The sequence below is a fragment of the Lissotriton vulgaris genome, chromosome 12 (genome assembly GCF_964263255.1).
Source record: "Lissotriton vulgaris chromosome 12, aLisVul1.2, whole genome shotgun sequence".
NCBI lineage: Eukaryota > Metazoa > Chordata > Amphibia > Caudata > Salamandridae > Lissotriton > Lissotriton vulgaris.
This window is the reverse complement of record NC_141700.1, coordinates 62,114,070-62,138,180: the sequence shown is the minus strand read 5'-3', so window position 1 is coordinate 62,138,180 and position 24,111 is coordinate 62,114,070. Positions and strand designations below refer to the sequence as shown.

The following is a 24,111-nucleotide window of genomic DNA, read 5'->3' as shown; positions in this document are numbered from 1 at the left end:
GGAGCCACTTACTCAAATGTCCGTCCTGGTCCTGGTCCTAGACCATATTTTGCATTCTTTTGGTTTATGATGTGGGTGAAGGTTGGGGATACAGTCATTATGCTGATCATCTACAATATAAGTGTCTCTTCCCAAACACATGCACATGCCATAAAAGAGGGCTTTCTTTGTTGATTCAGTCACGGTCTTAAAATCACCAAAATTGAACTACAAAGGCTACATGATAAGCACTTCTGTGATGAAGCATGCCACCTAGCGTGTTTGAGACAATGCATCTTTTTAAAAATACTTCTGTAATAACAGTAGGTACTCTAGAAACCCTGGAAGAGGAATTTAAATGGCTCTACCAAGTAAAGAAAAAGCATCCTTTACCAGAGACTGTCAGTCTATTGTAGATACGCACATGCAAAGAATACCCGAGGAATAATAAGAAGAGTCATAATTGTGAGTAAAGTTCTATGTTTAGAAGAATCCCTTTGGCCGCGGACTTGCCTGAGACGCAAGACACCTCTTGAATCCCTGATATACTGCACGAGTAAGCGGCTCAAATTTAAAAAGGATTCCTGAGGCACGGTGCTCATTAGCATCAGTACGCTGAAGGGACACCCAGAATTAATCATCCCTCGCACCTTTTGAATCCCTGACATAATGCACGAGTTAGCGGTCCGAATTTAAAAAGGATTTCTGAGGCACTGTGCTCATCAGCATCAGTACGCTGAAGGAACTAACAGGATTTAATCATCCCTCACTACCGATCTAAACAGGAATTACGACATATTGGAATAACTCCAGAGTGATTCCTCCTGGTGGGCTACATCATATAAGAGATAAGGAGGACTCTTCATTAATGGACCAAGATTTAGAAAAATACACTAGAATCACCACCGCCGTTAGGGGTCATCTAACAAGCAAAGGTTGCCCATTTTAGTCCTGATGAAGACTCGCACGGCCCAGGCTTAACTCACCGTGAGGCCCTAAGTCGAGTCGAAACGTCGACGCCTACTTGATTTTTGACCTGGACCTATATATTATTACTCTAACTTCTTTGTGCATTATAATTACCAGATATATAGGTTTCTAAATGAACTACAATTACGGATGAATTGATTTATGGCCAGGTCCCATAACATGGATGATTGCTGATCCTTTAGTGCAAAATAAAAAAACTGTGTTCTTTTTATGTCACGAATCTTTGCAATTCTTTTATTTTCTATAACACTGAACACCATCTGACTCACATCTTTCTATTTTGCACGCTCCCTTTGGGGCAACCAATATGACCTATATGTATTGTAAGTTTTTTACATTTTTCAATAGTGGTAAAAAATGAATAAATTACCGCTGATTATTTGTTTTGTTGTTGCGTTTTGTGAGACTGTTGAATTTATTGTTTAAGAGTAGATTACAATACTCTAATAACTGAATTATGAAATGTTGACTAACTGTGACATTGTAAAGTAATAGTCTTTGGACCACTGTTTTGTAATACCCCTGGAAGAATCCCTGAGCAGAGCTGTGAGATGGGCTCCCTTTCACACTGCGTACAGTATATCTGAACTAGGGAAGCCTCTGATGGGAGTGGAGGCCAGCACACTCTTGCGTCACTGGCTGAAGTCTGGGGTTTTCTCAACAGTGCCTGGTTTCCAAGTTGTTTATAAAGTTATTTTCTTTGTACTGCTATTGAAATGTTACAGTGGAACACCCAGCTCGATGATGGGGAATGACACAAACATGTGAATCTGTGAAAGATCCAATGCTGGATAACTATGCCAGGAGAGACACATTCTCTACTCACTTGTCATGGGGGAAAATTGTTGAAGCACTGGCGCCCTAGGTCGGTCAGCACCAAGGGAAATCTACCAATCTAAGCAGTTCTGAAAATTAGAGAGCGGTTTGGCTTGCATGGGTCATGCACAATTACTAACCTACTATATTATGAAATTGTTGGTTAGAGTATGGGTCTCAAAATTTAAATTTCCCCACATTTATGTGACAGAAATCTTGAGCTATTCTAGCCTAGGACAAAAGGCTTGCCACCTTGATTTGTCACATATTCCCAAAGAAAAAAACAGATCCCCTCATGTGTGGCTGGACTTCACACTCATAATAGGAACAGACCAAAACTGAAACCATGGGAAGGCAGCACTGATGTTACAGGGAGCCCGTTTGACTGGTTTCTACCCGGTACAATAGGCCCACACCCACTAAATTTCAGTACTGTTTTCTTTGGGAGAAGTGTGGAAATGCAGAAAAGCGGAAATGTTGCTGCTGGCTGAAGTTTCAGAATGGTCTGTTGCAAATATGAGGAAATAAAGTATTTTTACCCGTACTTTCCAGAACATTTCTTAATGTGGATGTGAGGAAAATCTGTGATTTTGGACAAAGTCTTACTCAAGGCATAGGAATACTTGTATTCCTGTCCTTAGTAGATACGCAGCAACTACCACCATCAATTTTGTGAATATAAAAAGGGCGCGAATGAGACGAGGGGGAGCACGGAAAACTGAAAATGTTCCTGGCCTACACTGAATATCATATAATCTTTGTGGGACTGTAGGAGTGGAATATATAAACACACATTCAGCAGATCAAAACACACCATGAAGTTTTACCCAGTTCCAAAGCAAACAGGAAATAGACCAACGTGAATATTTTGAATCTGTTCTTTCACAGAACACCATTCAGAGGTCAAAGGTCAGGGCTAGGCCTGAGGTCCACATCTTTCTTCAGAATGTAGAAATGGAGAGAGCAGCTAGCCCCTCCCTAGTCAAACCTGGCGCCATTTCAACAGCACCCTTTGGGAGCAACAAATGCACAGAATGGACAGGTGCTCATCTGAAATTTGTTCTAGTGTGGGAGGAACAGTGTGTGGGGCACAAAGAAAGGGTAGAGCATAGCCATTTTGAACAATCTGTAAAACCCATGTGTCAAGATTGACAGATCGCCAACATGGGAGGAATTCTGCGCCACACATCACGAAGAGCAAACTAAAGTTGTCTTTATTGGCTGTTGTAGCACTGGAGGAATTGTTGGACTGTAAGCCCTGCTGGCAGTACGTGACTGCCCGATCCAGAGGAGTCCAGAGTTACGCTGCATGGCACCACTTGGCTGCACGGGAGATCTATTGTTGAGGAAAAAGATCTCAGATTCAGTCTGGTGCGTGTAGGATATTCATAAGATGAGGAACATTTGGGATGAAATATCCATCAGAAAGACAAGAAGCAGACTCAATGTGGCAATGAATAAGACCCATGTATGTGCTCTGTGGTCCTTTTCATGGCATCTTGATACAAGTACATGTTTTTCTTCCAAACATGCAGTAATAGGCGAACTGTGACTAACTGACAAGCAAGTTAGTTCTAGAAGACGAAAAAAGATTTAATATTGTGTTCACCATTTACTGTTCCACTTTTTCCATCATCTTTCTTCACGGTTTGTGCCTTTCACAAGCAGTCTTGCTAATATGAAAGTTATATACGGAGCAACATACAACATTTGATTTCAAGATGTAATCAGTCCGATAAGCAATGGCAGGGACAAAGAACGAAAGGTAATTTAAAAAAACAAAAGAAGGAAAAATAACAGCAAGAACATTGCTGCGATATTCAAGAAGAAACAAATCATGGAACAGGACTTTGAGACTATAGATGTGCAGTTAGCATAACAATGTAGTCCGGTGGAGGAGATCTCTGGTGCTGCTGGTCTCCTACCTTTTAAATCCCCAAGCAGTTCTTGTTTCCTCCATAGAGCAAAAGAGGTGTCCCCCACAGAGAGGAACAAGGCCTAGTTGTTCGGTCTTTAAACATTGCACATAAGTGCATTGTCTGAAGACTGCTTTGCTGGGAAAACAAATGTCCTAGGCTAGGGGACACTAGATTTGAACTATGAAAATGACCCTTACATGTGTATGAACACATTCGGCTATAAAGCAAAGTGGGTGCATTGGTGCATCAAGTGCAGTCTCATTGTGGATAGCTTATGAGCTCACCTGGTTACACTAGGCACAGCGAATGCCTGCTGGGGTATACTTTTATCATAATGAGCAAAATTGCAAAAAACCTACCTCCTAAATCCCATTCACATCCACCAGATTTCCTTCAGCTCAGGTTATGTTTATGTGAGCACGGAGACTTCAAAGTCAACTGTCTTAGATCTACAAAATCAAAATCACTCTGGAGCATACAATTTAACCTCAGATCAGATGATAAACCCCAATATGAGGATTGGCTGTAAATCCACGGGTTAAAGTAAAACAAAAGACCTGCTATAACGATATCTTTTAGAGCTATGAGATATGTATCAAGGAGAAAAGTCAATTCAAAGAGTGTCAAAACAAAGGAGGTAAGTTATATCACACAGAGGGTGGGCAGAAAAAAGGCTTACAAAGTAAATATCTGTCACTGGCACCTCTTCTTCCTCCTCAGAGGCCTGGCTGGCTGGTTCTGAGTGCTGGCTAGCAGTATCCACTTCCAGCAGGGCTGCTGCAGACCTTTTGATGGCACAGGCTGAAGATGCCTCTCTGGGAGTAGAGAAAATCAAACAATTAGAACACAGACACTGCAAATTACAGGCCTTGCACTGGGTGCACTTCCCACCAGCACCATAATTAGTTACAAAGAATATGTGAAATAAGAAACTACGTCTGTTAGGTTGTACTTCCTTGAATCTAGGCAATTCCTTTGAGCTAATTGAAAATCAAAAATCTTTGTTGCTACCTTATATCAATTGGATATATTCTTCGACTCATCCACTTTTATATAAAAATATATATATACTTTTCTTTCCAGCTCCAAAAACTCAAGTCTATCCCACACACAACTTTTATACAGTTTCTGTCTAAGAATGCCTCTTTCATATGTACATAACTTCAGCTGTCATCTTTGGCTCCTCGTTTTTAATTGCTATATTCATATTTGCTTCAATTTACCAATTTTTAGCAATTCCAAATTTGTTTTTTTCTCATCTTCGAAATTCTAATTTTCACTACACCATTAACCTATCCAGTTTGATATTTATGCCTGTATCCTTGCTCCTATTTTCAACTGCGATTGGTCTCTCTTAACACATTGTCAAACTGGTAAGATGTTGCCCTCAACTAATTTTATTGTACTTTAATAGCAATGCCTGCATATTCATGCCCTAGCGTCTTCATTACTGGTAGTATGAAAGGTGCAAACTCGCTGAACATATTTGAGAAGGACTGTAAAGTAGCACACCATTGCATTCAAGCAGGTTTCCTGACCTGTCTGCTTTTAAACCATTTTCTGCGTGGAAGCTCTTTGGTATTCTGCCCTTCCAGAATGTACCCACTCTTGGACCCACAGTCCTAGTTGCCACAGCCTCAAGTGCAATTCCGACAAATCGGAGGTACTCTTCTTCGGGTGCGATACGGAGCCCAGCTGGCAGGCCTGGTGGCCCATCGATATGTTCCCTCCGTCCGGCTCTTCTCCCATGGCTAAAAACTTGGGGGTTAAGATGGACAAGGGGCTGACGATGAAAGCCCAGATCCTGGGGGTAACCGGCACCTGCTTCGGCCTTTTAAAAATGTTGCGGAAGTTTCTGCCTCTCTTGTCCGAGGAGCACAAGAGGCTGACGGTGCAGGCCCTGATAGGCTCCAGGTTGGATTATGCCAACATTCTTTACCTGGGCCTGCCAGAGTATCTGCTGCAGAGGCTTCAAGTTGCACAGAACGCGGCGGCCAGGGCCATTTTTGGCCTAAGCAGACGCACCAGCGTCTCTGGGTTGTTGGTGACGCTACACTGGCTACCCATCCGCAAACGGATTGCCTTTAAGGCTCTGACACTGGCCTATAAGGCGCTCCATGCTGTGGGAGCTAAACATCTCCAAAAGAGACTGACCTTTTACCACCCCACCCGCTCGTTGAGGTCGGAATCTCTACTTTTGGCGGCTGTTCCGCGCGTGAAGAGGGCTCGCCTAGGGGGCCGCTCCTTCAGTCTTCTGGCTCCACAGATGTGGAATTCATTACCGCTCCCTTTGCGGGGGGCGACTACCCTCCTTGATTTTAGAAGAGGTCTCAAAACCTGGCTGTTTTCTCAATAGGTCTGCCAGTAGCTCTGTTTTTTTCTGTTGACTTCTTAACCTCTTTTATCTGTGTTGTGTTATTCTGAAATCTGTTCGCCTTACCTAAAGCGCCGGGACACTCTTTTTGAGTAACCGTTGCGCTATACAAAAAAATAAATAACATAACATAACATAACATAACATAACAATAGCATTTGAGATCTGGCCACAGTTTTCTGTCCAGAATCTCCTAGCCAGAGCCTGTAGCTCAATTTTGGGGCAAGTACCCAGGGACCTGTAATATTTGGCTTCTGTGCTTGGGTCCCCATGAACCTCTGTTTCAGGGGAGTGTGTTGGATGAGGGTCACATTGTGCTAGTGTCAGAAAAGGTGGAAGCCCAGTATCTGGGGTGTCTAAGAAGCACAAGCGGTCTTACAGACATACTCTGTACTGAATTTGTGAGAAGAGAGACTCTGACAATAGTAACACACCAGAGAGGTAAATGAAATACTGCATGGTAATAAGTAAGCATATAGCACCCCAAGAACAGAGGTAGGAGCCATGTGGTGGAGCATTATATATAATAACAAACAACCAATCTATAGTCCATCACCACCTTTGCTTTGACACTTTTTACTACAAGGAAGTGATGTAGATTTCACTTAAAACATGAAAATGTATTGGTAAAAGTATTAAAATGGTAACAGAATCGAAACTCATGCAAATATTTGTAGACAGCTGTCCTGAACAACCTAAGAAGAGTCTAAAATCACACTCAGTTCTGTGATCACAGTAGACTATCCAAATGACTAGTGCGACACATACACTACAAAGTTTGCAAAACCTTATACAAATCAGTTTAACCAATCACAAAAGCATCATTATATTTTTACTTTTGTACACTGCTACACCACTACATATGGAGATGTAAGTTCAGGTTACCTTTTTTCCTCCTCCAGAATTCCCGATGGCACCTCCAACTTTGTCTCCAGTTCTACGGTTATCTGCTGAATTTCCTGATCCACGGCGACCTCCTCGTGTGCCCGTGAGTGCCTAGGAAAGGAGCAGGAATAGCTATAAAACATCAATGATCATGCCTTGATCAGATGCACAGTACAAATAGCACACAACACTATTCTTTTCATGTGTATACACTTGGACATACGTGGCTGCATTTCTGGTTACATCAAGTCATATTTATTTCCAAAGCTGAATTTCGTAGCATTGAGCGACAGAACGTGATAAGATTTTAAAAAAGACGGGTGAGGAATAAATATCTCAAACAAGAGACAAATCCTACTATGGATGGAGGCATTGGGGGTCAAACAGTAAGGCAAAAAGTGTTAGCTAGCTAATAAAAGTGAGACTTTTACGAGCTTCTTAAAAATAAACAAGTTGCGGTTCAGCTCGTATGTTGCAGGGAAGCGAACTACAATGCTTGCAGCAGCTCATGGGTTGGATATGCGTAGCTCATTGTTCTTAGTTTAAGTAGCACAAAGAGGACATAGTCTGAAGAAGAGAGACCTGCTAGGGCAATAGAGTCAACTTTGAAGGCAATAAGATAGGGAAATTCTGATATGCTGCCTTCTGGACAATGCTCAGGCATTTGAACAACTAGTTCCACCTGAACTCCGCCAGCAGTAGTAGTAGTTGGAGTCACCTGAAGAGGAGACAGACGTTTTTTAGGGTGGCTTGATATACATGATTGACACAGTCTTGCACTGATTAAATTACGGCATTTACAGCTGGGATGTGTATGCAGGTGTCAATAACTGGCTAAATCTTTTTGAGAAACATTAGTTGTTTGAAGTGGACGTTTGCCACTCGGTGTCAATAAGGACACCCAGAATGCAGTCAACTTTCAAGAGGACTGGTGGGGATCCTGTTATTTCTAGTCAGGAGAGATTACAAAATTGTATTGCATTGTAATTGCATTTACATAGCACTTACTACCCCTGATTAGGCGTCTAAGCGCTTTTTCGGCGAGTAGCACGCAACTCCGGAACCCATAAAGGATTAGTGTTGAATTAGTATAGTGAATATGAAAGGAATTTGAGCGGTGGATAGGTTAGTCAGTTATTTGGATTCAGATGATAGGGGAAGGATAGAAGAGGGAAAAAAAGGTTTGCATTTATATAGCACTTGTTACCCCTGATGGGGTGTTGAAGCGCGTTTTTGGCAAGTAGCACACTAGTCCGGAACGCATAAAGGATGAGTGGTGAATTAGTATAGTGAAATATGAAAGTAATTTGAGTGGTGGATTTTAGTCAGTTATTTGGGTGGTGGTGTAAGTAGAAATCAGCTTTTGGAGTTCGATAAAGAAAACTCTGGAGATATGCCACAGAGTGACAGTGAAGCTGTTTGCCAAAGGTCAGTGGTTCTGCGAAAGGTTTGTTTGCTAGCCTGTTAACATAGGTAACAAGCATTGGCAAGGCCAATAGGTTTTGTCTATACGAGAACTATATATTTCGTCAATGTTTTTTAGCCATGATGTACAGCAGCGTTTCCACTGTGCAAAATGGCTGAGTAAAAGAAAAAAATGCTATAACATGGCCAACATGTTATATTGCTTTTATTTTCCTTAATTTCAGCATGTTGCACAGCAGCCAGACTGCTGTGCAACATGGCTAAACAAATATTGGTAAAACCAAAAATTTCTTCAAATGTTGACAAATAGAGATCTGACAAGCAACCTGGTTCAAACGCAATTAAGTGAAAAATTGGCATTTGAATTTCAACAGGCAATATTTGTGGGATATGTATATACACAACAGATAAACATTCACTTTTTTATGTGGTATCTTCGCATTGCATTTCGATCACGATAGTGATAGCTACTTGTGAGTAGGAGGCTGAAGGGGGTTTAAGCAATATTACATTACTAGAATTTTTCACATAAAAAGAACCATTTAACGCAGGCTGTTGTATTCTCTCAACTGTTCTTGTAATTTAAACAAAAATATTAACGTAAAAAAGAAAATGCTTATCGTTGTGTTTGGACACGTTAAGTACCGTTTGAGTTCATGAAATCAAATGTAACGAGGCTGAATTAGAAAGTGGAATGAAATAAAGAATGAGAAACTCCTTCCACGAAATGGCCGCTTGGTTTTCAGATCTTTAGGATTGAAGCAGGGAAAAAATGCTTGTTTTATGCAGGATGGGTAAGCAAGGATGGGGGTGGAGAGGAAGAGCTGGGGGTATGTGCCGCAGCGACAGCGGAGTGGGGGAAGGGCAGCAACACTGTTAAATTGTAGAAGCAACACAGGGAAAAAATAACTAGTACCACAATCACAGTGTGAGCAGCGGACGGACACTAATCAGGAAGAATCAATGTGTGCGTGGTCCTTGCTCCAGTAAAGAAACAGGAAGTGATGTCTGGTACACACCAGCCATTAGGAGGCAGCAAAGAATAGTGTCAATGAAGCCAACAAATGGTAAGCAATGAGAGGGCTCCAAGCCCTTCTGGTAAACAATAGTGTCTCACAAGTGAGTGCGCATTCGCTAGCACATGGCTCATGCAAGCTCGACCCTAAATATGAGCTGTGCGTCTTCTGAAAACATGTGAAATAGGGCCTGATCTGAAGGAGACACATCACGAGTGGCCATGTGGACAGAGTGAGCAAAAAGGAGAGGCAAATTCGCCCCTACAGACACCTGAGCTCAGAGTCCAGGCTTCGAAAATAACATTGATGTAAAGCCACTAATTTATCTGTTCCACCAAGGCAAGATATGATCTATTTTACAGCCAAGCATTTGAATCCTGCTTCAGTCAAACTATTTTTCAGGATGCCGGTAGATAGTGTCTTGAAAGCCATCGAACAATCCAAGCAGATTAGCATATAAACATTTCTATTGTCTACAATCCATTGCAGGTTGTCTATAAAGGACTAATATACCAGCTCAATTGTGTAGCAAGGACAAAACTCCATTTAATAAAGGTAAATCAGATAATTTTCCTCTGCACACTTCTGCAGCTGTCCCGGAGCCAGTTTTCCTGGGAGTTTTTCAGATACAGGAAAACAGAAATCTTCAGAATGTGTTTAAATCCTGTGAACTCTAAGAAGGTTTCGTGAATAATGACTTTACTAGGATTTTTTTCTTTTAACCGAAAATTACATTATTCAAATGTTTTGGAAAATTTAGTCAGACAGTCATTTATTTATTCACGAGCATTTAAAAATGCCTGATTGTCACTATTTAAAGTGAGAGTTTAGGGTGAAAAGAAAAAACAAATGATCCCATATCACAGGTGTGAATAATGTATACTTTTTATCAATAAAGAGCTTACTATGCACGTATAATTACATATATACTCAAACATCTACTTGATATAGATGTTATTTCTATATGCTTTGTGTATTTCTGCAACCCAGTGCTTCAATCTATAAAACCTTACAGAGAGAGAGAGGACAGAAAGTCGAGTTGAAAAATGGCATTATCAAATAAGGCTCTACATAGGTTTCTGGCCAGCTTGAGTATCTTGGTTAACAAGTCTCTATTTGAACCATATTTCTGTAACAACTGGGTCCCTTTGTTCTTTATGGTGTTTGTCTGGTGGATTGGTGTGCATTTTATACAGAAGGCATTTCTGGTTCAGCATAGTGAATGAGGTCTGACTCCATTCAAATGAGACTGAGAGCTTTCCAAGACTTTGCTTTCATGTGCAAAATGGATCTCCTAATTTCTGTACAGTAGAGGATGCGACTCTGGATGCTGTAGGTTTGACTATACTTAACAAAGAAGGGAGGTAGAGTATAAAGTAGGATTCCTACTCCATGGGCACTGATAAATAAACAAGAAGAATCCTACTACCTGTGTGAAAAGGGAAAAGAGGGGGGAACACTCAGTGTTGTGTAAAATACCCCTCACACACCAACAGGCCCCTTGGTGTCATGCTTCATCATTGGGGTCTTCGCACCCCGCTAAGGGGATGCGGCACGCTTCGACCTGCGACTACGCGGGAGCGTTGACAAATCAGACTATGTGTGGTGTGTGTTGAGTGCAAGTGAAGGGGTTGGATGTGAGTGGGAGGTGTAGTGATAAGTTAAAAAGTACCTGGCTAGTGGGTAAAAAGAAAAAACTTTATTCAGTACCCCTGGCTGGTGCTGTTAAAAAATGTGCAAAAGAACGAGGTTTTCTGTCTTAATTAGGGACAGAACCTCTGGTGTGCGTCGACATGTTTCGGTACGGGTGTACCTTCTTCAGGACGGGGCACAACTCCCAACCCTACTCACGTTTTTCTAAGAAAAATGGGTTCTATTTTATTTAAAAAGTGATTACACTCATTAAAGACGGCTACAATGTGCCTACAGCGGTTCTCTGGTACATGTAATTACATGTCCTGAAAAAAGAAAAAAACATTAGGTTTGGTTACCATATAGGGTTGGCTCAGACAGGTGCAGTCACCTGGAGCCCCAAACAGTTCATTAAACCTGTAAAGCAAAAAAAGACATACAAAACATATAACACACACAAACATGTAAGGTACACTAAGGGTTTTTGTTTTTTGTTTTTTTGTGCTTGTTTTCAGACATACTTGTGGTCTTAGTTGACTACTGCCTCATGAGCAAATCCTGGACATCAAGGTAGGTAGGTGGATCCACAATCTATGAGGATAGAGGAGTGGATTCAGTGCTGTTGTATTTACTCACTTTTTAACTCCATCACGCACCTACAGAGGTCTGATTTTGTTTCGACAAATACTCACGAAATCCGCCTGTATTGGCCTCCTTCTACCACCCTGTGCTGCTCCGCCGTGAATGGAGTATGGATGAGCTAGGCGGTATATAAAGGAGATTAAGGTATATTTTCATTGGTTAATAGGCGGAAACGGCAAATGACCATGTATGGAGGATACCTGTGTGGCCACCCCCTCCACGTATGTGGTCTAGTCACATGTAGCATGTAAACCTCTGTAATTCGTTTATTACCGGGTTTCGGTATGTCCAAATATGGACTTTCCGTTCGTTACCCACTCACTGGCTGTTGCCGTAGCTAGCGCTGATCCGGAGCCCATGCGAGGCAGCTGCCGCGCTGTTGTCTGCCGTTCAAACACATCGATGGTTTTCCTAGATCTAAACATTTACAGTGAGGACGGAAGGCTGAAGAGCACCACCCACTTCAAGCCGACCTCCAGAAATTGCCTGCTACGCTATGACAGTTTCCACCCAAGACATCTAAGGGAGAATTTGCCCTATGGGCAATTCCTGAGACTGCGGAGGAACTGCATAGAACTGAGTGAATTCAACCGACAAGCGAAAGACCTAAAGACTAAACTTATGCAGAGGCAGTATCCCACCAGAACCATCGAGAAAGCGATGAAGCGCGCAAAAAACAATCACAGGGAGGCACTCATACAAGAAAATCTCCACGAAAAAGAAACACATAAAAGACCGATCTGTGTGACAACCTACTCCACCATATCGAACCAGGTGTCAAAGGTCATTGATAAACACTGGGGTATATTGAATTGTGGAGACTTAAGTTTTGAGAAACCGATGTATGCACATCGAAGGGGCAAAAACATAAAGGACATAGTGGTCCATACTAGACCACAGGAGAATCAAACGGCGAGACTCAATGTAACTGGCATACAGGGTCATTTCCCATGTGGGGATTGTAGTTGCTGTCATCAAACCCGGAAAAGCAGAAATCTAACCTTCAGAAATGGCACGACATGGGAGCAACGCCAATTTTCAAACTGCAATACGAAGAATGTGATCTACCTAATAAATTGCCCATGTGGATTGGAATATGTGGGCATGACCACTCGACCCGTCAAAATAAGGATAGGGGAACACAAAAGTAACATTCGCTGCAAGAAAACAACAACCAAGATGGCATCGCATTTTTTGACACACCAGCACTGCATCAATGATCTACGCTGGACTGTCATAGAACGATTGCCCTCGGAAGCAGGCCTATTCCAAAAGGAACAACGTTGGGTGTTCCGCCTGGCAACTCATATTACGGGACTCAATGATGACATACCATGGAGCCAAGTCTCCTGATTAACCCCACAATAGGAGAGGACCAGTAATTGTAAACCTGAGAATGCCTCCCCTCTAGCCATCAACACTAAATCGTTGAGCCATCACATGTAACACCCCCTGTATTGATATTATGTCATTACAGTGTTGAATACATCTGCACAGAATCCTTGAAAATCGAAAGCAGACACTGCTTTTTTAAACTGAAAGCAATGCCCCTGTTTATCCATCAAAGTGTCTGATAATCATCGACCAGATGCACCAAGAATGAGGATATGTCATGGCAAAATAAAGACAAATCATCCTTAGTGACTAGCGCCAATCTACTAATATTATCGCGCACACTTGGTCGACTTCCGGCTTTTGCGCATGCGCTAGAGAGTACCGAAGAACCGGCATTGCGCATGCGCGAACGGCAGACAACAACGCGGCAGCTGCCTCGCATGGGCTCCGGATCAGCGCTAGCTACGGCAACAGCCAGTGAGTGGGTAACGAACGGAAAGTCCATATTTGGACATACCGAAACCCGGTAATAAACGAATTACAGAGGTTTACATGCTACATGTGACTAGACCACATACGTGGAGGGGGTGGCCACACAGGTATCCTCCATACATGGTCATTTGCCGTTTCCGCCTATTAACCAATGAAAATATACCTTAATCTCCTTTATATACCGCCTAGCTCATCCATACTCCATTCACGGCGGAGCAGCACAGGGTGGTAGAAGGAGGCCAATACAGGCGGATTTCGTGAGTATTTGTCGAAACAAAATCAGACCTCTGTAGGTGCGTGATGGAGTTAAAAAGTGAGTAAATACAACAGCACTGAATCCACTCCTCTATCCTCATAGATTGTGGATCCACCTACCTACCTTGATGTCCAGGATTTGCTCATGAGGCAGTAGTCAACTAAGACCACAAGTATGTCTGAAAACAAGCACAAAAAAACGAAAAACAAAAACCCTTAGTGTACCTTACATGTTTGTGTGTGTTATATGTTTTGTATGTCTTTTTTTGCTTTACAGGTTTAATGAACTGTTTGGGGCTCCAGGTGACTGCACCTGTCTGAGCCAACCCTATATGGTAACCAAACCTAATGGTTTTTTCTTTTTTCAGGACATGTAATTACATGTACCAGAGAACCGCTGTAGGCACATTGTAGCCGTCTTTAATGAGTGTTATCACTTTTTAAATAAAATAGAACCCATTTTTCTTAGAAAAACGTGAGTAGGGTTGGGAGTTGTGCCCCGTCCTGAAGAAGGTACACCCGTACCGAAACATGTCGACGCACACCAGAGGTTCTGTCCCTAATTAAGACAGAAAACCTCGTTCTTTTGCACATTTTTTAACAGCACCAGCCAGGGGTACTGAATAAAGTTTTTTCTTTTTACCCACTAGCCAGGTACTTTTTAACTTATCACTACACCTCCCACTCACATCCAACCCCTTCACTTGCACTCAACACACACCACACATAGTCTGATTTGTCAACGCTCCCGCGTAGTCGCAGGTCGAAGCGTGCCGCATCCCCTTAGCGGGGTGCGAAGACCCCAATGATGAAGCATGACACCAAGGGGCCTGTTGGTGTGTGAGGGGTATTTTACACAACACTGAGTGTTCCCCCCTCTTTTCCCTTTTCACACAGGTAGTAGGATTCTTCTTGCTGTAGGTTTGAGGCAAAAGGTTTTGGATCACAATGAATATGGCGACCCAAGAGGCGAACCAGCCTTTGACTATACTTTAATAAAGATAGTCTTGTACATATTGGTTGATGTGGGAGAATTTAGGGCATCCTGTTGAATTCAAGCAGCTGCAGTTCATTGTTTTTGATGATCATACGATTATATGTTGGGGAAAACATGGGTAAAGACATGCATCTTTGCTGAGAGGATTGCCCTAGTTGTCATGGCTTTTTACATATTCGTGGAGCTATCTAATAATGTGATCACTTTTCTCTAATTGTTGCTGTTTTCAGAATCACTTTCTATGTATACTCCAAAATAAAACGGTATGCTTGAAGTTACAATGTGGTGGCTTCTAAGTGTGGTGCACATACCAATATTAATTTTGAGGTGCATCTCTTTAAGCCTGCACCACATTTTATCATTAGGTGAGGAGGCTGTATAAAGATGAGGCATTTATGGTCACACCAGTACTACTGTACACAGTATAAGAAATTAGGAAGCCAAGATTTTGTTATTGTAGAACACTTCCATGGTACTAAACACTAACGCATGACATGGGAGAAGCTACTGCTTACCTGCCCTCCTGTCCAGCAGAGTGAGTGCGCCTCCTAAAAATGGACAATGAGAAAAAACAAGGAATTCTTCAGTTAAAGATCATAATCCTGTTAGAACCATTCCACTCTTCGCTGTAAGTTTCGCCATAGAATTACTCGCACATGCACAGCCATATAAACCTGCATTGTTCTGTGACAAAGGTCAACGCTGGAGAACGTAACAGTACTTCTTGCCTGTATCTTGGCTGCTCAGAACTCTCAGAGGGTGATCGCTCTGGGATGGATAATGAGGTCGAGGACAAAGTTGTTGCAATTGAGGCGGTGGTCGCTTCTTCGAATGATGGTGGTGTGCAGGGTAGTAGGTCTGGTCGTCCTGAAAGGGTTGGAGACAATCAGGTGTAGGAAAATGGATGAGGTAACAGTTGAAATGTATAGTTTCAGAAGAGCATTTGTTGGTAACTCTTATGAATTGTACCAAATATCTATTAGACAACAGATAATTAAGCTTCCTTACTGCCGGATAGGTCTTTGTATTAAGTGAAAAGGAATGTGGTTTGGCATGATTGAGTAATCATTGTACCTTCCTTTTCCTACCATTCAAATGGAGGTCCCTACAGGTACACAAGAGTTTCCCACATTCCTCCATCTAATACAGAAAAGGCTGGTGTAAATACAGTTAAGACTACCAAAAACTTTCCATGTGCAGGGAAATACTATGGTACGAAATACACATCTCAAACCTTCATCTTCCAGTGTAGGATAACTCCTGGCCCCTCGCAAGTCGTACGTCTTCTCCTCGTGCTCTGTTGGAATCTGGCTGGCAGAGAAAGCTGCTGTGGGGCCTTGATGTTTGGGGGCCAGAAGGCCACTACGCCCTTTCTTCGATGGGGAAGATTTTAATGCTATCAGGAAAGACAAAGGCAACCAGTCAAAAGTATAATCGCTGGTCAATGCACCAATAACCAGCCCACTTTGAAACTCAACAAGGAACACCCATTCCTGAGGAGGTTACTGGAGCTGCTCTCCTGTGCCAAAGGATCTGAGGCTGTTCACAGGAAGATGGATGTTTGGCCTGCATGTACTAATTCAAATGGGATTACTGCAAGGCCTGGTATTACCCCCCAGTAAGTTCACCAACATCGGAGCAGGGAATGTCAGCATTACTAGTCAAACATTTTGAACAAACACGTCAAATTAAGTCAAGCCTAAAAAAAGTGGTACCATATGCCAAAAGAACAAGTTACTTACCTTCGGTAACGCTTTTTCTGGTAGATATAATATCTGCCTGTGGATTCCTCACCTTGTGAATATCCCCTTGCGTCAGCAACATTCGGAAATACTTTTTGTAGCTTCGCGCCGACGTGGATCCGGACGTCACAGAGGCACGGCACCGCTCGCGACTCCGCTGACGTCACTGACGCCTATAACAGGCCCACGCCGGCGTGATGACATCAGTTCCGCCCTTTTTTCCGTGCCTTCGAGGCACACGGACGGACCGATGACAGTAGACATATACACAGTATACGCAGTATAGAAATCAAGGTAACACACACAGTGTGAAGCAAATGCAATAAAACATTTGAAATAAACAACTCCTTGACAATAAAATACATTAAAGAAACTCTGGCATAGAAGAGTGGACAACGGGGAGGCGGGTGGGTCAGTGAGGAATCCACAGGCAGATATTGTATCTACCAGAAAAAGCGTTACCGAAGGTAAGTAACTTGTTCTTCTGATAGATACATCTGCCGTGTGGATTCCTCACCTTGTGAATAGAGTCCCACAGCAGTCCCCACTCCCGGAGGAGGGTGTCCACTCTTCTAGACCAAGAAATCCTGAAGGACAGAGCGCGCAAAATGACCGTCCCTCCTCACTTCGGAATCCAAGCAGTAATGCTACGCGAAAGTGTGGAGGGAAGACCAAGTTGCCGCTCTACAAATATCCTCTACAGGCACACCTCTAGCCAATGCAGAGGTCGAAGACTTCGCTCTAGTAGAATGGGCCCTTATACCCTCTGGTGGTTCCTTACCGGCCAAAGAGTAGCAGATCTTAATGCAGAGGACGATCCATCTCGACAAAGTCCTCTTATGGACCGCTCTTCCTTTCTTGCAGCCAGCAAAGCCAATAAAGAGCTGGTCATCCAAGCGACAGTCTTTAGTCCTGTCCAAATAAAAAGACACCGCCCTCTTGGGGTCAAGACGGTGTAATCTCTCCTCCTCCTTGGAAGGGTGTGGGGGAGGATAAAAAGTTGGAAGGTTAATGGATTGACCAAGGTGGAAAGGAGTCACCACCTTTGGCAGAAAAGCAGCCCTGGTCCTAAGAACCATTCGATCAGCATGAATGGACAGGAATGGGGGCTTGGAACTAAGAGCTTGAAGCTCACTTACCCTCCTTGCCGAGGTTATTGCAACGAGGAAAACTGTTTTGAAAGTCAGGAGCCTCATAGGACATTTGTGAAGAGGCTCAAAAGGAGCACCCATTAAAAATGTCAAAACTAGATTCAAATCCCACTGAGGCACAATAAAAGGGATAGGAGGGAACTTATTAGTGAGGCCCTTCAAAAACCTCAAAACTATAGGAGATTTAAACAAAGAAGGCTGGTCAGGCAAACAGATAAACGCCGACAGCGCTGACAGATAACCCTTCACCGTGGCAACAGCAAGCCCTTGCTGTGCCAGAGAAAGGGCAAACTGGAGAACATCAGATAAATGGGCCCTCAAAGGGTCTACGGACTTCATCCTGCATCAAACAACAAACTTAGACCACCTATAAGAATAGATGGACTTAGTGGAGTCACGCCTGGCTGACAAAATGACATCCACCACATCGTGAGGGAGAGAAAAAGAAATCAGGTTGCCCCGTTCAATCTCCAGGCATGAAGGTGTAATGTCTGGAGGTGGGGGTGTAGAACCTGCCCCTCCATCTGAGAGAGGAGATCTGCCCTGTGAGGGAGGCGGAGCGGCGGGTGAGAGGAGAGGTGGAGAAGGTCTGAGTACCACACCCTTCTTGGCCAATCCGGGGCAATCAATATGACTCGGGCCCGGTCTTGGCGAATTTTCCTCAGAACCCGAGGAATCAAAGGTATGGGAGGAAACGCGTAAAGGAGTTGCGAGCTCCAACTCAACTGAAACGCGTCCCCCAAGGCTCCTTGCATCGGATACTGGAGACTGCAGAATGACAGGCAGTGAGCATTCTCGTGAGTGGCGAACAGGTCCACCCGAGGAGTCCCCCACATCCGAAAGATGTCGTGAACTACCTCTGGATGGAGCCTCCACTCGTGATCGGCAGAGAACTGCAGACTGAGACTGTCTGCACGAACGTTCTGAACCCCGGCCAGATGATTTGCCATCAGACAAATCTGATGGTCCTGAACCCAGGACCAGAGACACAGAGCCTCTCTGCAGAGACACTGCGACCCTACTCCTCCCTGCTTGTTGACATACCACATCGCGGTCGTGTTGTCCATCAGGACCTGAACAGACTGACCGCGAAGGGAAGGGAGGAAGGCCTTGAGCGCCAGACGTATCGCCCGCAACTCTAGAAGGTTGATATGAAGCAACCTTTCCTCTGGAGACCAAAGACCTTTGACCTCCAGGTCCCCCAGATTAGCACCCCACCCGAGAGTGGACGCATCCGATATTACCGTGGCAACCGATGGAGGAATCTGAAAAGGCTTCCCTTGAGACAGATTGCCTTCCACACTCCACCAAGACAGATCCGCTGCAGTTTCTCCGGAGATCTTCACCGACTCCCTGAGATCCCCATTGTGCTGATACCACTGCCTGCGGAGGCACCACTGGAGCGCCCTCATATGCCAGCGTGCATGGTTGACCAACAGAATGCATGAAGCCATCAGACCGAGCAGGCGAAGGACCTTCAGGACTGGAACGACCGCTCCATTGTAAAACAAAGGAATCATCTCCTGTATGTCGCGAATCCTTTGAGGGGGAGGGAATGCACGACACACAGTAGTGTCAGGTACCGCACCTATGAACAGGTTGCGCTGTGAGGGCACCAGGTGAGACTTGGGTACATTTATCGAAAAACCCAACCTGTGCAACAACTGAGTTGTCTCTTGCAGATGATGGAGCACCTTCTCCGGCGACTCCGCTTTGATCAGCCAGTCGTCTAGATACGGAAACACATGTATCCCCGTTCTCCTGAGATGAGCTGCCACCACTGCCATCACCTTGGTGAAGACTCGAGGCGCAGTAGTAAGACCAAACTGAAGTACCACAAACTGGTAGTGTTGTGACCCAACCGTAAAACGGAGATACTTTCTGTGCGACTTCAAGATGGGAATATGAAAATACGCATCCTGCAAGTCGATCGACACCATCCAGTCTTCTTCCAGCAGCGCTTGAAGAACCTGTGCAAGAGTGAGCATCTTGAACTTTTCCTGTTTCAGGTAAAGGTTCAAGATCCTGAGATCCAGGATTGGCCGAAGCCTGCCATCTTTCTTGGGGATCAGGAAATACCGGGAGTAGCACCCCTGACCCCTTTCCTGCTCTGGAACCACCTCTATCGCACCTTTTCTGAACAGAGCCAGGACTTCTTCCTGCAGGAGAAGCAGGTGGTCCTCCGAACAATAACCCTGGCAAGGAGGGTAATTGAGAGGGAATTCCTGGAAAGGAAGTGCATACCCATTCTCTACAAGATTGAGAACCCAAAGATCCGATGTTATTAATTCCCAATCTTGTAGAAAATGAGTAAGCCGACCCCCCACTGGGCCCACATGATCCGGAATGGCGGATCTAGGGCTGCTTTGCTGCGTTGGCCGGGGGTTGGGAAGGAGAGGAGGAGGAGGAAGTTTGACGACCTCTAGGGCGGGATCTTTGCCTGCCCCTGTATGACTTGTACAGCGTATTCTGCTGCTGTTGAGGCTGCTGCTGGGATGGTCTGTAAGAACGAAAGGAAGATCTTCCAAACCCCCTGAAGCGTCTACCAGTAGTACCTCTGGACTGAAGACCCAAAGATTTTGCAGTGGCCCTACTGTCCTTAAAACGTTCCAAGGCAGCATCAGCCTTCTTGCCAAACAATCCTGAGCCATCAAAAGGCAAGTCCATCAAAACAGACTGGACGTCTGCAGAGAACTCCGATGATTTAAGCCAGACAGCCCTCCTAGTGGCCACGGAGGAGCCCATGACCCTTGCCACCGAATCAGCAGTGTCCAGACCACTCTGAATCACCTGTCTCGCAGCTGCTTGAGTGTCTGATATCACTTCCTGAAAATCCTTCCTGTCATCCTCAGGAATTTTCGGAATCAGCTGCTTGACAGAATCCATCAAGGCATGGATATACCTTCCCATCAGACACGTTGCGTTGGTTGACTTTAACGCCATACTGGCTGATGAGAAAACCTTCTTGGCACTCTGATCTTGCTTTCTGGATTCTTTATCCCCAGGAACCTGTGGAAAAGCACCAGCAGATTTCTTTGAGCAGGCAGCTTGCACCACCAAACTCTCAGGCAAGGGATGAGTTGATAAAAACGCAGGGTCCTCAGGTGCAACTCTGTATCTCCTCGCCACTGTTCTTGAAACTGCAGGAGCAGATAAAGGTTTCTTCCAGACCTCATAGATGGGCTCAGATATGGCCTCGTTGAAGGGTAACATAGGTTCAATAACTGACGAGGGTGAATGAAGAACCTCAGTTAAAATATTAGGTTTATAATCAGCAGTGGGCAGAGTAATATTCAATAAACTCGCTGCTTTTTTTATAACGGTGTGATAAGGCACCACATCCTTCGATGGTACATTTGACACTGAAGCTAATTCCCACTCAGGCGACAGTTCAAGCCCACTGGCCTCACACAAGTCTTCAAAAGGATCCTCAGAATCCTGTAACTCCCCTTCTTCAGTATCTGAATATTGACATCTTTCCTCTTCCAGAAGTCTCTGGGTCTTTCTCTGAGATCTTTCCTTCACAGCAGAAGTCAACGGATTCGGAATCGACTCCGACGGGGTCGGTGCCGGCATCGAACCCGAAGTCGGATGAGGCTTTTCAATACGAGGTCGGGCAGAATCCTGCCTCGGAGTCGTAGGCATCGGCGTCGATGAGACTGGCGTCGACGGAGTCGGCGTCGTGCGCTTCGGCGTCGACGACACCGGTGGTGTCGGAAAATGCCAATGCGATGGTATAGCCGGCATAAAAGGCCTGAAGGGCGCAGGGGCGTAAGCCTGGGGAATACCCAAGTTAAAGGCCATAGGACCCGTGGGACCAACAGGTGCACCAGACGGGAACATTGCCCTGGAATAGACACCAAACATGGCGTTCAGGAACTGAGAAGGATCCTGACCTGGAGCTGGAAATTCAGGATATGGATCTCTGGGTCGTTCCTGAGGAGGTGGAGTCGAAACGACGTCGACCTCTTCACCGAGTCCAGGAACCAGGGTCGACGAACCCGCAGGCATCGGAACCTCGACTTCACCAGCCCCCTGCTCCTCACCTTCATCCTCCTGACCAGAAGGATTGGATGGAACCGGAGAATGGACCTGCTTCTGAGATTCGGGTGAATCCGGATGTGAAGCCTCACCAACAGAGTTATGTTCCGACTCCGAAACCTCCACTTCCCTACTCAGAAGTTTGACCTGGGACTTCGGTCTTGAACTAGAGTCCTTTCCGGAGTGATGACGTGACTCATGGCTCCTCTTCTTATGTTTCTTCCTCGAAGACTTCGAAGCGTGAGCCGAAGACGACTCCGAGCGTGACCTCGAACGAGACCGCGACCTCGATCTCGACCGACGAGTTAGAGACTTCGAAGACTTTTTAACTTTATTATTTTTAAGTTTTGCCACAAGGAGTTTCGTCTCTCTTTCTCTTAGCGTCTTCGGAGTCATCTTCTTGCAGCAAGGACAGTCCTCGACGTCATGGTCGGAACTTAAACACCAAACACAGCATTCATGAGGATCGGTGATAGACATAGTCTTGCCACATTCGCAGCAAGCCTTAAATCCAGTTTTCTTCGACGACATTTCGAAGAATATAAAGATAGACACAATAATAGGATAATAGTAACAAAGTTACTGTAAAGCTACAGTACGATCCCTGTAAACCGTTAGCGTCGACGACGCGGAAAAAAGGGAAGTGATGTCATCACGCCGGCGTGGGCCTGTTATAGGCGTCGGTGACGTCAGCGGAGTGGCGAGCGGTGCCGTGCCTCTGTGACGTCCGGATCCACGTCGGCGCGAAGCTACAAAAAGAATTACCGAATGTTGCTGACGCAAGGGGATATTCACAAGGTGAGGAATCCACACGGCAGATGTATCTATCAGGAACAAAATTTGTAATGCTGTTTAATGGGAGAGACACTCAAAGGGCTGAAAGAAGATACTTGGAATTTGTTCCATGGCAGAGCCAGACATACCAGTGGGTCTAGAAATCTGGACACAAGGGTGAAGGTGGAGAGATTCCTGGATTGAGGCAGAAGCAAACTTCTAAATACTTACATGAAGTCTTCCGGAACACAGTGTTGCTCATGAATTTAAAGAATCTCTCAGCGTAGAAACTGGGCCTATGCACAGACACTGTATCCTGTAGAATAAAAAGGGGTAACGGTCAGGATCTCATTCTGGGGACATATAATTAGCTAATTTCTTAATAGAACCCAACACCCCAGTCAGTGAAATGGCATGAAGTCATCTAGACTATATGTGGACAGTTGTGTGCATTTCCCCATATGAATATAGGGGGACACCATGTACTGTACTGCTACTCTCATAACACGAAACATGTTATACCTTTTCTACGAAGATTCTGCCTCGTTCAAACATCACTTGTCACAGGTACTTATTTAGGTCCTTTTTTTAAGGACAATCATCGAGTTGTGTAGAGCATATACAGATTATTATGGTTCAAACAATGTATAAAATTGCTCTTTATAGTTCAACAGACAAAAGAGACTGAAGAACAGGGAACAGATATGTTTAAAGTTTGGCTCAACAGCAAGAACCAGATATCGGACTGTTGGAAACTTACTCCATCATGAACCAGGGCCTTCCATGTATGTTCCAGTTTCTTAATCAACCTGGAAAACAAACCACACCAGGTCATCTTGCATTCTGTTTTTCCTGTTATATGGAGAAAGCAAATACTCAACGCAAGACTTCAAAATTGAATTAATAACTGTGTTATGTCCTGTCCATCTCTCACAACTCACCAATCAGATTCCCAATCAAAGCAAGCAATTATTCTCTTTCAGTAAATTTCCATTCAAGGTGATGTTTCAGAATAAAAATAGATTTGCTACATCAGATTACAGCAACATATTCATAGAGGTACACTCACCTGTAGGACTGAAGGATGTCAATAATTCCAATGTACAGTAAGAGCCGTTCTCCCCGGTGGTTGATGGCTGGGATACCACCCATTCTGGATGCAGAGAGAGAGGAGGGACAAAAAACAAAAAAACAATGCATTTGCTGTTAGATCATGCTTTCAGACAGACATTCTAGGGAGATTTCAGAGTCATTGAAAGAAAAAGTAATTTTAAGGGAAAATATAGAAGGGAACGTCTGCACAAATTAGGCTGCTTTATGTGACAAGCTTGTTCAATTGGGCAAACACCTAACTCCCTAACAAAGGAAACACAACTGAAGGAAAAAAACGACTTCTTAAATTGATGATTAAGAACATGGGGACAGACACACAAAGCATTTTTACGGCAGTAAAGGATCAGATTCTGAGTTTGTGACAGCAAAAAATGATTTTTGCAATGTACTAAACCAATTTTAGTAGCATTTAACTTTTTTTACAACTACTAAAAATGGTTTAGAAACGAAAAATGAATATCTATCTGGAAGGAACTTCCTGTAGGTGTTCCTTCAAAATAGTGACTCCTGTCCATGTGTATTAATTAATGTCT

The 24,111-nt window shown here is 44.1% G+C and overlaps 1 protein-coding gene across 2 annotated transcripts in view; it reads right to left on the bottom strand.

Moving 5' to 3' along the window:
* PIP5K1C (phosphatidylinositol-4-phosphate 5-kinase type 1 gamma) overlaps window positions 1-24,111 on the bottom strand; it is a 185,991-nt gene that overhangs the window by 54,210 nt on the left and 107,670 nt on the right. For both annotated transcript variants that reach the window (XM_086947109.1, XM_086947108.1), the window contains exons 9-16: window positions 23,535-23,618; window positions 23,226-23,274; window positions 22,697-22,781; window positions 15,992-16,153; window positions 15,486-15,624; window positions 15,273-15,305; window positions 6,964-7,074; window positions 4,384-4,519 (exon numbers count right to left, since the gene is read on the bottom strand). In XM_086947109.1, the coding sequence (XP_086803235.1) occupies window positions 4,384-4,519; window positions 6,964-7,074; window positions 15,273-15,305; window positions 15,486-15,624; window positions 15,992-16,153; window positions 22,697-22,781; window positions 23,226-23,274; window positions 23,535-23,618 (799 nt within the window). The remainder of the gene's footprint in view (window positions 1-4,383; window positions 4,520-6,963; window positions 7,075-15,272; window positions 15,306-15,485; window positions 15,625-15,991; window positions 16,154-22,696; window positions 22,782-23,225; window positions 23,275-23,534; window positions 23,619-24,111) is intronic.